This window comes from Rhynchophorus ferrugineus, unplaced genomic scaffold (assembly GCF_030347505.1).
Source record: "Rhynchophorus ferrugineus isolate W39M unplaced genomic scaffold, kcgeb_rfMv2 rfM7, whole genome shotgun sequence".
NCBI lineage: Eukaryota > Metazoa > Arthropoda > Insecta > Coleoptera > Curculionidae > Rhynchophorus > Rhynchophorus ferrugineus.
The window spans coordinates 14,620,513-14,641,427 of NW_027472586.1; the positions used below are offsets into that span (position 1 = coordinate 14,620,513).

General features: G+C 34.4%; 1 protein-coding gene across 3 annotated transcripts in view; it reads right to left on the bottom strand.

Moving 5' to 3' along the window:
- Nucleotides 1-1,571: 1,571 nt before the first annotated feature.
- Nucleotides 1,572-20,915, bottom strand: part of Tdc2 (tyrosine decarboxylase 2) — a 40,837-nt gene continuing 21,493 nt past the window's right edge. For 2 of the 3 annotated variants that reach the window (XM_076410200.1, XM_076410198.1), the window contains exons 6-13: nucleotides 18,500-18,775; nucleotides 16,990-17,253; nucleotides 16,765-16,930; nucleotides 16,629-16,699; nucleotides 8,998-9,200; nucleotides 6,825-6,848; nucleotides 1,985-2,068; nucleotides 1,572-1,851 (exon numbers count right to left, since the gene is read on the bottom strand). In XM_076410200.1, coding sequence (XP_076266315.1) covers nucleotides 1,707-1,851; nucleotides 1,985-2,068; nucleotides 6,825-6,848; nucleotides 8,998-9,200; nucleotides 16,629-16,699; nucleotides 16,765-16,930; nucleotides 16,990-17,253; nucleotides 18,500-18,775 — 1,233 coding nt within the window. In that variant the 3' untranslated portion in view covers nucleotides 1,572-1,706. The remainder of the gene's footprint in view (nucleotides 1,852-1,984; nucleotides 2,069-6,824; nucleotides 6,849-8,997; nucleotides 9,201-16,628; nucleotides 16,700-16,764; nucleotides 16,931-16,989; nucleotides 17,254-18,499; nucleotides 18,776-20,915) is intronic. The other variant, XM_076410199.1, reaches the window with a different exon arrangement.

The following is a 20,915-nucleotide window of genomic DNA, read 5'->3' on the forward strand; positions in this document are numbered from 1 at the left end:
TTTCTAGTATATCATAAGTGTAGAGTAGATAAAGTATTGGTCCCAGTGGTGCACCTGTTTTAGCTTCTTTTATTATAGAGTGAGCTTCTTCTTGTTTGACTCTAAACATCCTGATTGTAATGTACGATTTTAATAGTTCGGTGTGTTGTTTTGGTAGCATTTTCTGTAGGTTCTGAACAAGGCCTTCATGCCAAACCTTATCGAAGGCTTGTGCTACATCTAAGAATATAGCTGAGCATTCTTTTTTACTTTCGTAAGCTTTTCAATAACATCTGTTTTTCTGTGGACCTGGTCAATTGTTGAAAGCTTGTTAATAAACCCAAACTGGTGTGTAGGTATTAGATTATTTCTCTCTATGATCGGTTTTATTTTTCTCAACAGGAGTTTTTCGAAGACTTTAGATATTACTAGCAGCAGTGATATAGGACTATGTATTTGGGTAAATATAACGATAATGTTATATTAAATGCAGAAATTGCATCGTTCACGCATGCAGCTGTAATACTTCGTCAAGTAATTTAAAAAACCTGTGCTTAGACTTACTTTAACGTATTAATAGCCTGCTCAACCACCACCACCTCCAAGAATCCGAGGGACGAGCTTCAGCGACCGAGGGACGAGCTTCAGCGAGAAAACACAATGCATCGACAATGAAAATCAGAATTGAATAACATTAGAATTTGTCATCACATTATAATTGTAAAACCGTAGATTTGACTAAATAATTTGCCATCAGAACATAATTAGACAGAATTAAAGAAGAACAGAACTGACAGAATGCAACGAAAACAGAATTGAAGACTAAGAGAAATATCAAAATCAGAATAATTAGAGAATTAACAAGAAGCAAATGAATTACTGAATTAGTCAAAGAACAAGCAGTGAACATGAAGTAACAATCAAGAAAGTCAAAATTCAATCAGCGCGGCAGCAACCCGCTAAAAACATTTTCAATAAAATTGTAGGGACTTATATTATTTAATATAATCGATAAGTACCTCTCTAACGAAATTTACCGGCAAAAGGGGGCCTCCATTATCTCGTTCATTTTCGAAATAAGCTACTAAAGCCGCAATCAATTTGTGACCCTAAATATCTATTTTTCTCGGAATTTTCAAACAAAATGACATGATATATTACGGACTTAATATTTATCAAAATAATCAAAGGGCTAAAATAATGTTTGCCGATTTATAACCTGTAGTAATTATAACTAATATTTTGAATAATTTTGCGTACGTCTGACAACTGGAAGGCGACCAACTGTCAATTATTTTATTTAGATTAGATTTTTTGGATGTTAAAGCGAAACTGAATTACTCAGAACTGAAACTTAGAAATGATGCGACAATATTGCAATGTTTCGACTTCACAAAAATCCACGACGCATTACTAAAAAACTTTGAACAGACTATAAATATACACCATACACAAATACATTAGATGTCTAAACTAATTTCTACAATAGCACTTATTCTTATAAAAGTATAATATATTAAAATGGTCTCTAACATTTAGTTTTACGTTGATGAATGGTTCTCTAAAAACTTTACCAAAAAAAAAACAAATACTTATACGATGAAGATCTTTATTGACTTACATATTAAAATGAACTAATATCGTGTATAATAGTTAAAGGGTACAAGCATGTTCGCATCTATCTCAAAAAGTCCCGAAAGAAGGAGAACCAGGGACGCTGGTCCATCTTAAGATATCAACGATGATTTTCGAGAACTGGATGGGGATCTCTTGGGGGACCGACTACTGTCGCCCTCGGGCGACGGCGACTGTCTGGGTGATGCGGCGCCGCTCTTGGCTTTCAATCTCACTTTGGTGTCTAAATGACGAAACCTGCAAAAACGGAATATTAAAAACTTACTTCCGAACCGTGAAATCTGCCGGATATAAACCCGACGGATTATCTCGACCCATTAACCTCTGATTGCATTTTAATTTAGTTTAATCGGGATAGTTATGGCCTTACCGGATGGGCACGTCGCTGGTGGAGCCTTCTTCGGCGATGCCCTGGAATAAGAACGCTAGTGGCCAGCTGATCCAGGAGGCGCTCCTGGAAAAATAAAACGACCCACCCAATTTAGAGGCAATTTATGAATTATGACATCGTTTAATATTGCGACTAAATAGTCGGGACTTAGATGGGGTTTCTTGGGCTATTTAATGTCTAGAAAGTTGCAAACTTCATCAAGTGTATCTACGGCTGATAAGACGTTTTATTTAGGGGACATTCTAGTCTAGAAATTAAAAAAAAAACGTTTTTTTTTTCAATCTATATTTTCAATATCTAAGAAGAATATGTAAGAATATTTCCTTAATATTATTCTCAAAATTTCAATAACTTTCGGGGATTAGCAGTTTTAGTGACGCGGCATCTAAACTATAGTCTATCCAACGTAGCAGTGAACGTCCCACGCAATTTATGATGTCAAAATATCGCAATGTTGGCACACTAATTTATTTTAGTTTTGATATATTTAAAAGTTTTTTTTATATTCTCTCGTTTTTTTTTCTCAAAACACAAAGACATGTAACATTCAAGGAAATCATAAATTGTTTCGAATATCTATGATTCTTGGAATACCATCTGACAGTTCGATATTATAGACTTTTTACTTTTGGGTCGTTTAAATGTTTTTAAACGTTTGGATTATAATGCAAAGGAACTCGAAGGGATTACCGCTTCTTTTTAATTGTATTATTTGTCGCCGTTGTGAATACATAGCAACATAAATAATGAGTATGCATGGCAACATTTTTCGGTGGTTGTATTTGCCAGATATGATCACGTCCTAGGAACGATAGAACTTTATAAGAGTTTATTCCTAAAGACGCGGCAGCCAGTCACTACGTTCTTTTTATTCGGTTTATTTTACTGTGTTTTGTGCCGCCCAAGTTGAGTTTCGTTAAATGGTGATTTAACTTGTTTAATTATTTAATTTAGATTAGATTTTTTTATATGTTAAAGCCAAAATGAACTAAAACTCAGAGTTGATGCGGCAATATCGAGACGTTTTGACGTCATCAATTCAGATGACTTGAGTTCACTGTTTTGTTGAACGGACTATGGTTCGAGAATGTTTTATTTGAGATTTTTACTTAACCAAAAAGTCAGAATTATGTATGAATTACAATGTTTGTATTTTATACAATCTATAAATATAGGCGATATACATAATAATGCAATAGAGTGCATCTTTTTGCATGTTAGCAATACAGCTTCTATGTAAATATGCAGGTTTACTCAATTAACCCGCCAAGTCTTGTGGTAATGTTTCAGTGTATTATATGCTATATTATGCGACGGTTAAAACAAGCGATAGGTGAAATGTGTAATCTCCCAAACTTCGAGAGTGGGCAAATTAGAGCTGGGTTATCGAGAGCGTCTGTGACGAAAATGGCTAAATTGTTCAACGATTCACGGTAATGTCAGTATACATCAGTATTCATACAAGCACGGTAAAACAGCAGCGAAGGAAAACAGCAAGTCAAACCCAACCAACACTAAGCTAAGTGATGCAACGATGATTAAATCTGGATACTTGATGATTGGAAGAATGACATGGAGACAAAATTATACCCTATAAACGGTTGGGTTTTTTGTATGGAGAGAACCCCAAATGGGGTCTATGATCTGGACTGTCTGTTTCCTACACTCCGAGCATGAGGAATTTTTGTTATGATTTGGACGGCAATATCGTGGTATTCAGCTCAAAATCCTCCATTTAAACTAGCATATTGCTGCCATCCTTCATGATGGTAATGCGCCCATGCACACAGTCAAAAAAATCAGTTTTTCTTTGAGAATCATTAGATTATCATCAAACATCTTTCCTGACGAGCACAATTCGCCAAACCGAGAGTAAGGAGTAGATTTCCATCTCCAATATTATTGATGAAATAACAGGTCAATTGAAAAGTACACGATGATTCTGCTCCAAAGCGTGGGAAAACGCAACAGTCGGCTGGCAAGTTTATGGCGTCTGTATTTTGGGATGCGCATGAAATAATTTTCATTGACTACCTTGAAAAAGGAAGGACTATCAACAGCGACTATTACATAACGTTATTGGACCGTTTGAAGGACGAAATCGCCGAAAAAACTGCCGCATTAAAAAAAAGAAAGTGCTGCTTCACAAAGACAATGCATCGTGTCACAAGTCAGTGAAAACCATAGCAAAAATCCATGAATTTGATTTCCAATTTCTTCCTCATTCACCGTATTCTCCAGATCTGGCCACCAACGACTATTTCCTGTTCTCAGATCTCAAAAGAATGCTCGCTGGGAAGAAATTTTCGTCGAATGAATAGGTGATCGCCGAAACTGAGGCCTATTTTGAAACAAGGACAAATCGTACTATAAAAATGGTATTAAAAAGTTGGAGGGTCGCTGTATTCAGTGTATCACCTTTGAAAGCAATTATTTTAAGTAAAAGATACTAATTTTGCTAATAGAATGTGTTTTACTATGGTAGGCCTGGGACTTTTCAATTCATCTGTTGTATAACACAGAAGCATCTCTGGAAGAAATGTAAACAATTCTATAGCAAGCTCAGTAGTGTACAATGGTTAAGAGGTCGCCATTACTATTTCAGCAATGAGTGCAAAACGATGTTATACAAAGCCATCATCAATCGAATCTGTACATGCAATATATAACTATGGAGCTTGCTGTTCAACAGCAATATTGAAATATTCCAGAGCAAAACATCAAGAAACATGCTCAATATTCCCCAAAACATGAGTAATAGATATATGCTTGTAGATCTCAATATGAGAACAGTAAAGCAGGAAATAAGTCAGACTAGCACAAAATCAAGAATCGAGAAGTCAGTTGGAAGTTCAGAAGTTGGAGAACCCAGTGGCGTTTTGTTTTGAGACAGATTCCCATGGCGCAGATTAGAGAAGAAAAAATAATCTTTTTTTACATAACATCAATAAAAATTCACATACATCACTCATAAACCAATCGAACTAAACATCATCATATCGCTTCGTAAACATTTTGAATATTTGTGAAAGATAACTTTCAAATTAGTACACAAGAAATACGATACTAATAATATCAAAAAAATAATCTCATTTGGCAGTGTAGACCATAGATAAGATTTAATTCCTATAAATAACATATTAGGGTGAGCATCTGTCTGTTATTTACGCGAGTGTAAACAAGATAATTTATACCAAATATTTCGAGTTTCGCATCCATAATATAGTATTTGTAGTTGTTAGAAACATCATACAAAGATAGGTGTATATACTTGACAACAATTTTAGTATTAAGTGAAATAAATTCTTAGTAGGTTAGGTAGGTGAAATTAATTGCAAACTGCATAAACTGGGGAAGCTATTACGATGGCAATTATAAAACCGAATTTTGTTTTTTTGTTTATATTTTCTCGATATTTTTTTCCTAAAACACACTTTTTTTTAAAGATATGTACCATTCAAGTCGTAAATCGTTCCGAATATCTATGGTACTTAGAATTCCATCTCGTAGTTCGATATTTTAGAACTTTTAAATTTGGATCCTTTATGTCTTTCAAAGGTTTGAACGATAATGTAAAGAAACTTGGCGGGATTTTCACTTCTTTATAATTGTAAAATTGTCTTTTACTTTTTCCCTTGCACGCATTGCACGTTAATCATAGCTGGAGCTAGATATGTGTGTGCTTATTTATTTATTTGAGTTTTTAGCTTAATCCCAGCGAGACCTACTAACCTTAGTGGTAGGATTTCACATGTTTGCTTCTCTTGGTCTCATTACACATCCATTATTGTTAGTGTTAGGATATAAGCTGAGCATCGTGGGTTACTTTCCCTTCTTGTACTGTGATTGTCCATCAATGTAGCGATCGCTACATGCCTTTAGGCCACTACGCATTCACCTACATCATAGCCAAAGATTGGCAACACTGGTCCTGGATTTGTACCATACGGTTCGCGGCTATAAAAGACCACCACGACGACGTCTCGTTCTTTTTTCTTTTCTATGCCCCTTGTAAAAGTACCATTTCCACAGCGCTACGGTACTTCCTTTACCTAGCCTAATATCCTGTCCATTCTCCCGTCGACCACATGTATCACTCAATATCGAAATAAACAAGTATTTATTCAAGTGTTTTCAGTTCCCGTGCGAATTCCTTTCACAAAATAGTAGTGAGTGTTCGGACAAACAACCGCATTAACTACTATGGACTAAGTTTGTTGTTAGCCATCCTGGTTATTCCATCACTGGATTCACTATTAATTACCATTGTCATCGTCTATTATTGATATTAACCATATCATCCATTATCAGTACTTGTCGGTACATTTATTTATCGATACTAGTCTTCATCAGTACTATAATCAGCTAGCATAATTAGTTACCCGTATTTAGCTGCTAGTATTTCACAGATCTCTGTTATGGTTGATATATATTTTTAATTTCACCCTTGTTATTGAAAATTGGTTGCTCAGGTACGTTTTCATTATATTTCCAGAAGTGTCACCCGACCACTTCGACACCAAGCGGTTCTTATCTACGCTTAAAATTTGCTATACTTATTTTGTCATTTATTTTGTAAGTAGTTGTTAAATCATTTATTTTTCTCTTTGTTTTAATTTATTTAAGATGTTAAATTATTTTATTAATATATTAATAAATAAATAAATACGGTAAAATGGTGGATAATTTAGTTACTTTATCAATATTCACGTTCCGTTCGCAATTTTCTAAATCATCAAATATATTTCTTATCCGGGACTATCACTTACTACTATACAGACTCTATCTACACTTACTACTATATTTTGTGGATTTTTACCTTTTAAAAGATCGTAAGGATATCCTAGAAAAACATAAAGTATTAATACATTTGGGTCTAGTATTGTCCCTGTTTAGACATGGAACGGGTTATTTTTTAATGAAACCTGAGAGTTAATATATTATATAAATTCATATCGTACAAATAACCATAGGAAAATTTGATTAGTGAGCATTGAGCTTGCTGGAAATAATTTTGGTAAAGCTGTAAAATATAAAATAATTTTTGTACATGTACCGTTCAAGGAAATCATAAATTGTTCTGAATATCTGCAGTACTTAGAATTCCATCTTGCAGTTCGATATTTTAGACCTTTAAATTTTAGGTTTTTTATGTTTTTAAAAAGGTTTTGAAAAAAAAGAGAAGGGAACTAAGCGGTATTGCCGCTTCTTCTTAATTGTAGAGCTTTGTGCAAATTACAACGAATGGCAACATTATTAATGTTTCTTAGGGGACTCTATTTGCCAGATGCGATATCATAGCACGTCCCAGGGACGTTAGAACTTCACAAGAGTTCATTTCTGAAGACGCGACGCTCAGAGTCACTATATTTTCCGTATTCAGTTTATTTTACTGTGTTTTGTGCTGCCCACCCTGAGTTTCACCATATGGTGAGTTTGTTCACAGAGTATTCTAGTTCTCTTTTTTTAATTCCCATTTATAATTTATTAAATCTCCATTTATTATGTTTTATTTGTAATTTTATATTTATTAGTTTTATTTGTTATATTTAATTTATTATTTTCCATTTATTATTTTCTATTTATTTTTTTTTCTATTTATTATTCTTTGTTCGTTTCCCTCTACCTATTTATTAATTTATCCATTTATCGTTATTTATTTTATAGTCTTCTATTTTATTATATCCTCGAATCATCGTATATTTCCCATAATTCACATATTATGCTAAATCAAAAATAATAGTTTTATGGTTGCAATTGTAAATATAAATTATAACTACTTTATAAACCAGAAACTAACGTCAAAGTGGCCAAAGTTTCTGATGTGTAGTTATGATCTACTATCATCTACCTAGTAAGTATGTTAAAAAATATATTTACGTATATTCGAAATGCGACTGTATAATAATTTTTTGAGAAATATTCAGCAATAGTACGAGGGTGGTTCAAATATGATGGAGCCGAGTTTAAATGGGCCGTCGACCACGAACCAACATCACACCAGACAACATTCGCCACGTAGAACGACGCATTTTGGAGGACCTTAGGAAGAATACTCGAGACATTTCGGCTGAACTCGGTATCAGTATTGGTAGTGTAGAGTCTAACATCTACTAACACCTTCAATATCGCAAAATAACGGTGCGATGGGTTTCTAAACTGTTGAATTTCGAGCAAAAATTTACGCGGTTGAAAATTTGTCGCCGCTTGTTAACCCGATACGAGGGGGAGGGGGACGGTTTTTTAACGCAAATCTTCACTACAGATGAGAGATGGGTATACTATTACACTCCCGAAAGCAAGATGTCGTCTAAAGAGTGGAGGAAGAAGGAGGAAAGAGCACCAGTCAAAGCGAAGATAACCAGGTCCGCGGGTAAGTTTCCGTGTACTGTACGTCGATTTCCTGCGTACCCAATCATTAATGCTGCATACTACCCTCACCTTCTGAAAATACACGTGAAACCCGCTTATCGATCGAAAGTGCGTTTCTTCTCCAGGATAACCCGCCCTGATACCGCGCGTCTCACGTTCGATACAATATCGGAATTAGGGTGGGAGGTATTGGAACACTCCCCTGAAATCCGGATTTATCACTGTGTGACTACCACATGTTTGGATCACTAGAAGAAGCCTTCGGAGGTCAAAGATTCAACGTCGACGACGAGGTAGAATTCTTCCATACCGACATCAAAAACTTCCGGAAAAATGCGTAACTAGTCAAGGAAATACCTAGAAAAACTGTAAATATTTACAAATTTGTTCAATAGTAAATAAACGTGTCGGAGTATCTGTATCCATCATATTTGAACCACCCTCGTAGTAACGAAATTAAATATATAAATAGAAACAAAACCTGGTGGTATCAAGATCATACATTCATACATGCTTAGTTGAAGAATGCTCATAATCAGAAATATTGAAAACACGTCGATAATTTTCACTGTGTTAATCCCCTATACTAAGAGTTCTTATTCGAGAATTAATATACTTACGTTGGTGGTTGGATGGTGATGTTATTTTCTGGAGATTCCACCGACGGTTGAGTCAAATGTCGTCTGGTAGATGGCAGCGCCTTGGCTATGGATGGATTATATATTTTGGGATCGCTAACCATGCGAACAAAGAAGCTCCTCTTATGGGCTAGCGTTTCCTTCTTCTTGCGTTCGAGTAGTTCGAATACTTCATCATGCAGTTCCTATATAATAAGAAATCAATATTAGTTGATATAAAATTTTATATGTATCCAAAAGAGCTGTATTGGTCCTTTTGTAAACATACAAAAATAGTGAATAAGTTCCCCATATAATAATTAGTGTTTTGATTAGTGTATCAAGATGAAGTATTGCCTGTCGCGATTTGTAAATTCGTTTTAAAATTCGATAATATCTTCCTTCTCATTTTATTCCAATTAAAAAGACATACAATACTGTCTAATATGTTCGAACAAGTAAACGAATGAGCCTGTAAAAATCGTTCGGTTGTCAAATGTCAAAACTCTCCAAAATATTAGATATAACAACTACATTTTATCAATCGCCAAACCTTGATTTCAAGCTTTACTTATTTTGGTAAATTTGAATTTGCCGCTTATTATTACTTTGAGAGAAAATGACGAAGCCAGGCCAAACAGATTGCGTTAGTTCAAACAGGAACGAGATAATGAAGTCCCGCTTTTGCCAGTAAAATTCCTTAGAATGGTTAACATTTTTACTGTTAAATATTTAGTTACAAAGGTTTTTATTGAAATTATTTTTGTGTGTTGCACTGAATATTAGTAAAGGCACGGTTATTAAGTTATCTTAAAAAATTAATAATATAATCTTGGAATCACCGAAAAGGACCCGTCCTCATACGAAGCGGGTGACGAATCAAGGTCAGCTTGATGTTAGCTCTATCAGAGATAAAAGGTATGAAATGTATACAAACAGTGATTAGTGTTTTCAATATTAATATAATTGAATACAATTATTTAAGAGCAAACTGTCTCGAAAATACTCATATATAGCTAGGTATGGTCTTTGAGGCATGTGTTTGTTAGGTACTATAGGATTTAAATGATGTAAAGATAACCCACGAAGCATTAAAATAATTCATTTTTAAAAGCATCTAATAACTCAAGGAACACTTATTATTCAATTAGTATATTTAGATGACACATGGATATTTCAGACATTGGGTCATTCATGGCAAGATGATAATAAATAGTGTTAAGACAGTAAATGTTGACGGAAAAATGTAAATGTTAGAATAACAATTGATTAGGTAATAATACCTAATCATAACATTTATTAATAAGTTATTGAAGATATATCGTTCCCGTTTTTCTTAGAATTGTTGAGTTAGAATGATTAATAACATCTTTGTTTTGGATGAACTCAATCAAATACATTGAAAAAAATATCGACAAAAGATGAAATCGTAAACAAATGTTAGATAGATTAGAAATTAACAGCTTAGTTATTCACTTGAATTAAACTTTCTGAGTGAACAATTATAATTCAATGTTGACAATTTCCAAGGTTGATGAGAGTGGAAACTGTAAGGAGTATTAGTGTAATAACTGTTTTGCATATATGGCAAATATATTAAGGAGAATGTAGTTATAAATTCGAGTTTTATCAAGAAAAATGTATACATGTAGTAACAGAACAAACTAAGAATAAACACAGTGATATCAAAATGACTTACAAGGAAACACTGCACCAAAGGAAATAAAAACTAAGCGTAAAACTTAAATATGCTCTCTAATGAAAGTAAAATAGGTTTCCCAATTATACAATTGTTAATTAGGCGAATTAGGCCTCCAGGAGATAACACTATATAAGAAACGCATTTGGAACTCTAACTCGTAGGTGGTATGGAAAAAATCTATGTAATTATAACAAAACAGAACCCTAACTATATGATGTAGTGTAGTATTAAGGAAAAACGAACCGAATTAACTTGTGTACTTGTAACTTTAATATATATATATATATATATATATATATATATATATATATATATATATATATATATATATATATATATAGTGCCATTCGTTAAAAGTTAATTGTAGAAATAATTTACCAAACGGTACAAATCGCCCGTAATGATCTTCGTTCTTCTTCATCGCATCTAAATTTAATTCTTACCCAATCATCCAAGTTTCGAATAAAAATCGAAACGACAAGCGATCCATAAGGTGTACCTGTGGTAGGTGAATCATCATTGAATTTTGTTTCGTTCTCATTCCAAGCCCGAGTGGATTTAAAAATATTTAAAATCGTCATTTATTATCTATATACAGATCGTCAATTAGAAACGGATTGAAACATGATAATTTATATAAGAGTTAACTGATATCCTCGGTGGTATTTATTTTAGACTTGATGTCTAACGGATCAAAAGATTGCTTTTTCTGTGAATTTTAACTTATACGGAATTTGTCGGGTGTTTTTTTTACTAGGTTTTATGATAGATGAGTTAGCTAATGGTTTTAACCGGATACTCTTTATTAACATGTTAATTTGAATTATTCCGGATTGGATTTTAGTAACTGAATCTATCCGACATTTCTACATCGTCACAGATTATATTTTCTGTAAGAAAGCTATTCTAATCATTTTATCCTATAGTGTGTCCGCCACGGCTGAATGATCTGCGTATAAGGATGCTATTTCATGATTAATTGTATAACTAAAAGAAGGGAAGATAGTATGCCAGATAGAGTTGGTCCTATAGACCTTATCTTGGTTGAGACACAGCGTCAAGATCAGGAAAAGTATTTCCAGTTAAAACTCAATCGACGTTCAAGGTTTCCCGGTATCCCAACTTTATTACTCTTTTTATTTCAGATCTGCCGAGAAAAGAACACATTGACGTCGCTTTTTACGCTCACGACACTGCTTTCTTCACAGCCTCCATGCTCGACAATACCATTCAAGAACGTTTACAGAAGCAGATCGATCATGCGGTCAAGCTGAATTGTGAAGGTTGAAAATCAACCCCCCGAAAACCCAGGCCATCATTTTCCATAAGAAGCGTTACGCACTGCGTGTCTTGTGACTTAATATCGACTGCGCAACAATTTCATAAATGGATAACGTCATGTACCTTGGTGCCACTTCGACCAACGGTTCGATTGGCGTTTCTAAATCCAGAAAGGTTCGCGGATAGAAAACCTGCTATCTTCTCTGATCTGACCATCTAGCAGACTTCCGATCTCCATCAAATGCTTATTTTACAAGATGTTAATTCGGTCCGTACTCCTCTACGGATCTAATGTCTACTTCAAGTTTGTTACACCCAACCAGGTGAAACGGCTTCAAGTTTTCCAAAATAAGCTAATCAGGACAATCCCAAACGCTTCATGGTTTGTCAGTAATAATCAAATTCACACAGAAACTGACACTCCAGAAATCAAGCATTTCATAACTCAATGCTTCAACAAACAACAACTGAGCTCAAGTTTTTTCTGAAAACGCGCTTGTTTGCGAGCTGCTCCATATGCTGGGAGCTTAGCACCGCGTCCCGCTAATCTCCCTTGCTGCAACGACCTCATCCGTCGCTGCTGTCATAACTTTTCCACCTATACGACAGCACCCAATCGTGTATTAACTCAAGGTCGCGAATCAATAGTTAGTTTCACTAACTGTTCTTTCGCCGGGTCCTCGTGCCCAATAACGGCTGCCCGGTTAGCGGGTGTTATAGCCTCAAATCTAATGCAGTAGCAGTACCACAGGGGTCAATTGTGAGACGGTTCTGGTTTAGTGTATTGGCAAGCTCAGAGGCAGACCCATATAACCCAGTCCAATGTGTCACTCCAGGGCAAGTCTCCGCGATTAGGTAAGCATCATGCATTCCACCGCCTGGTTTTAGGCCAGAACAAAAAAAAATTGGTTGAGAGTATTTTGCTGATTGTAAATCTCAAAACTCTTAAAGTAGCCGTGAATAGAATCTTTATTAAACTGAATGTTGTTGTAAATATCCATCCAGGGTAAAGTTAAAGACAATTGAACACAACATTCCACAATTGGATATAGGAAACAACATTCCACGATTGATCAAGTTCACAGAATTACCGATATGGTAAAAAAATACTGGAAGAAAATAAAATTTGTTCTGAAATATTATAGATGTTGCTCAATCTTTCTATAAAGTTTGTTGTGAGGGTTTAAAGCATGAAATTAAAACGGTTCTTCCTGGCCAATATTCAATAACTTAATGTTAACTCTATTCAATAATTAAATTTAATATATAAAAACGGTGAGGAGTATAAAGATAACCCACGAAGAGGTCCAATGCACCTTCCAAACATTGCTTTTAAAAGAATACAATTTTTAAAAGCATATAATAAAATGAAGCGAGGCTTGATGTTTTAATTCATGTACAGACGTGTATTTCAAAATGGAAAATTAGGTCACCCTTTAGAAAACAAAACTTGATGGAAAAAGGTAAAAGTTAGAATAACATTTAATTAGATTTTATAAATCATAATATTTAATAATATTGTTCTTCATGCTAGAAACACGAATCCAACAAAAAGATCCCAACAAGTGGCCGGCAAAGACTGTAATTAAGAATTGACTTAGCAAAACGTAAATTAAGTAGATAAAATGGCTGAATAATATGGCGACAGATTGTAACATCTTCCTCCCTAACACTGCATAATTAACCTAATCAAATTATTATGGGATGTGGCAAAATTACTACAGTAAATATGCAGGTCGAGAAAGACGTACAGGTAAGAACTGTTTAAATATGTGGAAATGATTCTCTATAACAATACCGTTCGAAGAACACACAGGCGAAGATATTGACAAATAGTACAATTGTGAACTAGTATTAGATTGTAAATATTAACAGCTTAGTTATTGACTTGAATAGTGGCTCAGAATGTGACTGTGAGTAAATAAAACTTTCTGGATGTGGGATTATGATTTAGTGCTGACAATACCAGTACAACAGGGTGAAGGAAGTGGAAACAACTAAAGGTGAGTAAAATCGTTTTGTAGAGTGTGACAGATTTATATGCATTGTGTAATTGTGTAATTGTTCAAAATATATATGAGCATTTGGTTAAAATGTACGTGAAGAGAATGAATAGTAACTCTTTTGCAGATATGACAAATGCATTAGGGAGAATGCAGTGATTAAATTTAATTTTATCAAGAAAAATGTACGCAGATGGCAACAAAGAAACTAAGGAGAAACTACACAACAACGAAGGATAAAAGAACTAAGAATAAAAAGGTAAACATGTTGTCTATTCAAAATAAAATACATTACTTGTATGTACAATTGTTAATTGGTGGATTAAGCCTCAGGGGATACAATAGGTGGTTTTGAAAATAGTTTAACGTAAATATAATAAAATAACTCTAACCTACAAACTATTGTGGCTGTTTAATTAACTGTAGTTTAAGTCCTTCGATAATATATGCTTTAGATGTACTATAATGTTAAAATAAATGATATTTTATAGCATTTTTGTTTCATTACTTTATTTATATTAGAATGTTGTTATATATTGATATGACGTGAGTTAACTGCTACCTTGGATAGACTATATAGACACTTGTATCGACAGAGTGATGAAGCTTTCATAATTATATCGTTTGTTGTCTAAAATAACAGGCGCATTAATAAGACATACCAACAAGAATCCATCTTCAATTGCGACGTACTATCTATGAAATATCTAAAAACATATAATTACGAAGCGCATATTCGGCTTCGTTTATTTGTACGAGGAGATCCATAGAACAGATGGCCGCTTGTAATCCGACACTTTCTCATTGTTACTGTTCGGTTTTTTGCTCATAAATTCGCTCGTTTTCGCCGAATTCTCAGGCTGTGAAGTTTATAATACGCGTTTTTTGGTGTGGAAAAATAAACACAGTCACAATATCAACGTTATTATTAATTAATATATCATATTTAATGACGCGTCATCGTAGAACGTCAGAATATTATATCAGAATCGAAGTGATGTCGAGATGAATGACGTCAAAGGGTATGTAACGTCAGTACGCTGGTTTAAGCTGGTTATTAAAGAAACACAACTTTCAGAGATACTTGCTGACATTCCATGGTATCTATATTCATACATAACCCTCAACTTAAGTAAAAAGTTCATTTGAATATCACCCGGAGAAATCAAAATATTTCGAAAAATAGGAATAGACCACAGATTATTCAGATCGTTACAAACTTTGGGAAACATTCTAAAAATTTCTTGCCCGGATATGTATATCTTTAAAACTATAGTATCAGTTTCATTGAAATTTTACGCATATTTTATAAAGAAAATCGCCAGTGATTCGACTAAAAAATTAACTTTTGTAAACTTAAAAGTGTCGGTGTTACTGCAACACAATGATCACTATTACGACGATGTATACAGTCGAGGAAAAATTTTTTTCAGTTTTTTCCTTATAGAGGACTTTGAGTATATCTTAAGAATAATTATTAAGTATTAAGAATTTCATCGATATTCTTAATTATTAGTTGTCCAGCGCGAGGTTCATCCTTTACAATGAAGTTTCCGGAACAAAAACGAGTAAATCAATCCAGATTCTAGCGTTCACTTAAGTACTCATCAGTAGTAATACAAAACAAGTAATACAAAAGAAGTAACAATACAAAATATTACAAAAATGGCGTTCTGGATTTTGTGTTCTTATATAGCCGCAGCTTTTGACTGAAAAAGCAAGCTACGTTTATTTATAATTTTCTATGGACTGTTATTTTTTAAATGCGTCTAGTTTCATTTAATAACTAATATATTTTGCCACCGCCTATATAAAAAATTGAACCTGTAAAAATAAATAATAATTATAAAATAAGTAATGCGTCCCTTGATCTCATTGCACGTCTATTATTGTTAGTGTTAGGGTATAAATTGGTACGTCGTGCATCACCTTCCCTTCGTACCGTGTGCTCAAACTTCATCCTGTCGTCTACCGTTATTGTCAGTTGTATTATAACTATCCGTCAATGTTCTTTACTACTATGGACTAAAATTGTTTTTAGCCATCTTGGTTATTCCATCACCACTATTGATTATAATTATCATTGTCTCTTATTGAGATTACCAATACCATCCATTATCAGTATCTGTCGATACATTTATTTGTCGAAACTATTATTTATCAGTATTATCATCTGCCAGTATAATTAATTACCCGTACATTTAGCTGCCAGTATATTAACTGTCAGTACCGTTATGTTTCATTATTATCTGACAACAGAAGTAGCTATCGAAATAATCATCGATCCCTGCTATATTTCAAGTATATTTTAATTTCACCCACTCCCATTCGTCATTAAGATCTCGCACGCTTATTTGATTTATTAATTTTCCCATTTATTGTGTAAGTAATCGTTATATCATTTATTTTTTTCTCTGTTTTTATTTACTTAAAATATTGGCTAGCTTTATATTGTTTAATTAATTTTTATTTTACGCCCTGGGTTTAAAAGTTACCCTACAGCAATAATGACCATTTCACTGTACCATTGCTTTCGTTTTCACTCAACCGTTTTTAAATTTGAACGTTTCCCGAAGACCTATATATCTCTGCATCATTTATATTGACCATACCAAGTAAAGCATATATATTAATTCTCGTGTACTTACTTGTTCTTTCTCGGCTGCTTGAATTTCCAGGAGATCCTCAGCAAACTCGCATATAACTTTCCAGGCATGGTCTGCAACATTTAAGTCACCAATAATTAAGAGTGATATTGCTTCGTCATAGATAACAAATACTTACCGATATCATCTTCGGTGGCATTGTGAGACACCACGCAAAACCGTATGACGTATTTTTCATTAACATTCGCTGGAACCATGTGCAATTTTCCCGACGCGTTGATATTGCTCAGCAATTTCTCGTTCAGCTTGTCCGGCCCTTTCAAACGGAAACACACCAACCCCAACTGCGAACCAAGACGAATCTCTTCAGGACATAACCTCAATGAATGTACGCAATCATTACCTTAACCTCGTTGCAGATCTCGAACCTCTTGTCGCCGAGAACATGTGCCTCGAACCTTTTGGCCAACGCTATATGAAGACGGATGTACTTCTGCAAACCGGAAATGCCGAAGCACCTGAGCACGAACCACAGCTTCAGAGAGCGGAACCTTCGACTCAAGGGAACTCCCCAGTGCCTATAGTCGATCGTGGCGTCCGAGTATCCGTGCTGAAGGTACAGCGGATCGACCACCAGGGCTGAGGTTAGTCGGATACGGTCCCGGACCTATTCAGAGATGTCACCATTAGATTTTGGCGTTGAAACAACGATGACAATAATCAGCGTTCACAAAGTATTGTATAGACCTAATAAAATCTGTTTTATAATATATATATATATCAATCGCCTTAGCGAAAGTTTTGCCTCCCTTTTTAAGGAAACCGTGGGCATCTGGAGGCGTGAAATTTGACACGATCAAAGCTTATATCGAGGAATTTTTAGGCCTAATCTTTTTGTGTAATATGAATGTAGTATTTGTGTACAATGGTCAATTAAAAAAGTCCCCGGCTTGACACATAGATTGCGCTACTAGAATTAAATCCACATGTTTTAGTTAGCACTAACCCTCAAAAGATGCGTGTATAAATTTGACAGCTGTCGGGTTATTAGTCTGTGAATTATAGCACTTTGAGTGAAGCAACTTTTGTTATTGTGAAAAAAATGGATAAAAAGGAAATTTGCGACTTGATAAAATATTACTTTTGAAGGGAAAAAATACAATTGAAGCAAAAACTTGACTTGCTGCCGAGGACGCCCAAAAGAGGTTGTTACCGACGAAAACAATTAAAAAAATCCACGAAAAGATCTTGAATGACCGTAAATTGAAATTGAATAAAATAGCAGAAACTCTAAAGATATCAACTGAACGACTACATGATATCATTTACGAATACTTGAGTATAAGAAAGCTCTGTGCAAAGTGGGTGCCGCGCGAGCTCACTTTTGACCAAAAACAACGACCAGTTAATGATTCGGGGCAGTGTTTGAAGATTATCAAGCATAATAAACCCGAGTTTTTGCGTTGATATGTGACAATGTATGAAAGTCCAATCGAGCTGTGAAAAAAAACTCGACATATGTGAAAATTTCATCCCACCATAGTCGTTATTCTATGCATGAATGCAAAAATAGCAAGAATGGCCCGTTTTTTTTGTTTATAAAATATTTAGATATTCGAAATCAGCTTTTGATTTAGTTTTATGTCAGGTGTAGAAAAAGAAAAAAAGTAAGAGTAGTTCGGAGCCCACGTTAAACTTTAGGCCCAGTCCAGATAAACCCATAGTTGGTAAATGGAGACTCTAAAATTATATATATATATATATATATATATATATATATATATATATATATATATATATATATATATATATATATAAAATAGTTTCTTTCCTGAAAAACTTAATTTCCTTTAAATGTCGTATATTTTTAAAAAATATTAATTAGTCATCCTCACACTTGCTGGCTGACTTACCCACATTGTTGAACAATCGAAATTAGTCAACAGCCACTTGTTGGGGTTGGTGTTGAAGCTATCTGCATACTCGATGCCGTCCAAGAGATGCTTTAGCTCGGGACAAATGAAAGCGTTACCGGCATAGGCTCCATCTACATGAAGCCACACGCAAGAGAATTTCTGGCAGACCACTCCAATCTCGGGCAAATTATCGAATGAGCAGCAGGACGTAGTGCCCAGTGTTGTGGAGACGAAAAATGGTATCAGACCCATGGTTTCATCCTCTTCCATAGCCTAGAAATGTTTCGCACGAATGTATTCATTTATTTCAGTACTAGTTAACATAGTTTTTGAAAAAAATGAAAACAATTAAATAAAACTATGCCCTAGAAATTCAAATTTAAATATTAGAACAATATATAAAATTCCAGTGTCTCTGAATTAATATAAGTTCAATGCGTAACTTAATTGTTTTAGTTCGCTATAATCTTGTTTGATTTTCTACGAGCTGTCTTAGTTTTGTTTTGCAGGTTGTCGTGTTGAGGTAATATTTCGGGTTTATGACGAAATATTGATTGATTTAGAGATCACCGTGCAGCTATTTACTGGCTGCATATACAAAAATACTGATATGAAGAAGATCGCATATAAAATTAAAAATAGAAAATGTATGTGTATTTCAGGCTGATTTTAAAATACTAATAAGTCAGTAACTTTTTCAATGAAAGATAATTTAATTTTTGGCTTTATATTTTACTTTTTATTCTTATGAATATTACAGTGGTTGGTCGGCCATCAATGTCTTCAGCTGATGTTGACATCACTATAATATTTTTTTATTAATCTCCCAAAATGTCAACAATCTGCCCGTGAGCAATAAGAATTATTATATGATTTCAGTTATATAATATAACCATCCTAACTTGTGGAAGATCACTTCAGTAACTGATCTTCTGTACAACTTATAATTTAAATCTTATTCTAGATGATATTCTAACTTATCTTAAAGTCTATCCTAACTTATTCTAGAGTCTATTCTATGATTCTATTAATTAGTTCGTATGGTAGTTTTCGTTTGAGCCTACGCACTTCACTGTCATCACTTTACACTAACACTCCGAATCACAATAATTATGGGTTCTATGGGGATATCGCGCTGAATCAGTTTGTTGGGCACGTAATATGGGACATCGACGATGACTCGCAACACTTTATTCTGGGACCTCTGAAGGATACCTATGTTAGATTCGCTAATAGTACCACACAGTTCAATACCATAGATCCAAATGGTCCTAAGTATTGTCTTATATAGCAAAACCTTGTTATCAAATGATAATTTAGATTTACGCCCTATTAGCCACTACATTTGGTTTAGTTTAACCACAAGCTGTTTGCGTTTTGTCACTATATATTTTTCCCTCTCAAACGTCGATCGAAATGCATTCCCAGATATTTAACATTATCTGCTTGCGGAAGTTCATGATTATTCAATTTTGCTGGGGAGCACGTTCTTCTACAAAGGGTGAATGTCACACGGGTAGATTTTGTCTCATTTGCTTTGATTCGCCACGTTTTCAACCACAATTAGACTTTTTTAAGATGAAGTTGGAGGTTTCTTGTGGTTGATATTGGATCCTCGTGTGATGATAAAACCGCTGTATCTTCAGCATATGTTGCAGCAGTAGTGTTTCTTGAGGTCAGTAGGTCAGCTGTATACAGTAGATATAACAATGCGCCAAGGACACTGCCCTGCGGAACACCCGAATATATTGGGTGTAGGTCAGTATATTCGTCACCATATTTAAGAATAAAATATCTGTCTGTGAGGTATAATTTCAGCAGTTAAAAGTGCGTATGGGGCAAAAACTCTTTCAATTTAACATGCAGTCCAGTGTGCCACAACTTGTCGATGGCCTGAAAAATATCGAGAAATGCAAAGCAATATTATTTATCGTTTAGGTTTTTGTTAATTTGGTTGACTAATCCATGTATTTGTTCTATTATTCCGTGATTATCACGGATGTCAAATTGATGGTCTGGAATAATATTTCTATCCTCTGCGATTGTTCTAAGTCTCTTAATATATAATGTTTTAACAGTTTAGAGATCACATGTAACAAGCCTATAGGACGATAAGAGGAGACACTAAAATATTAAACATTAATTGATTGTAATTGAAAAAGTCCAGATTTGTAGAAAGAAAAATTTCGAACGTGTCACCGTATCTCTCACGATTGGTTGTGACTGAATTTCTGATCAAAAATAAATAAACACCGTCAAACACCTACCGCATGCACCAGACTTAGATTCCGTCAATTTATCTATCTTCTCATAATGTAAATGTTTTACGGAGACTGGAATAAATGAGAGTTGAACGGAGCTATAGTATATTCAAAATAACAATGAACTCACGTCACCACGATGTCGAATGTAT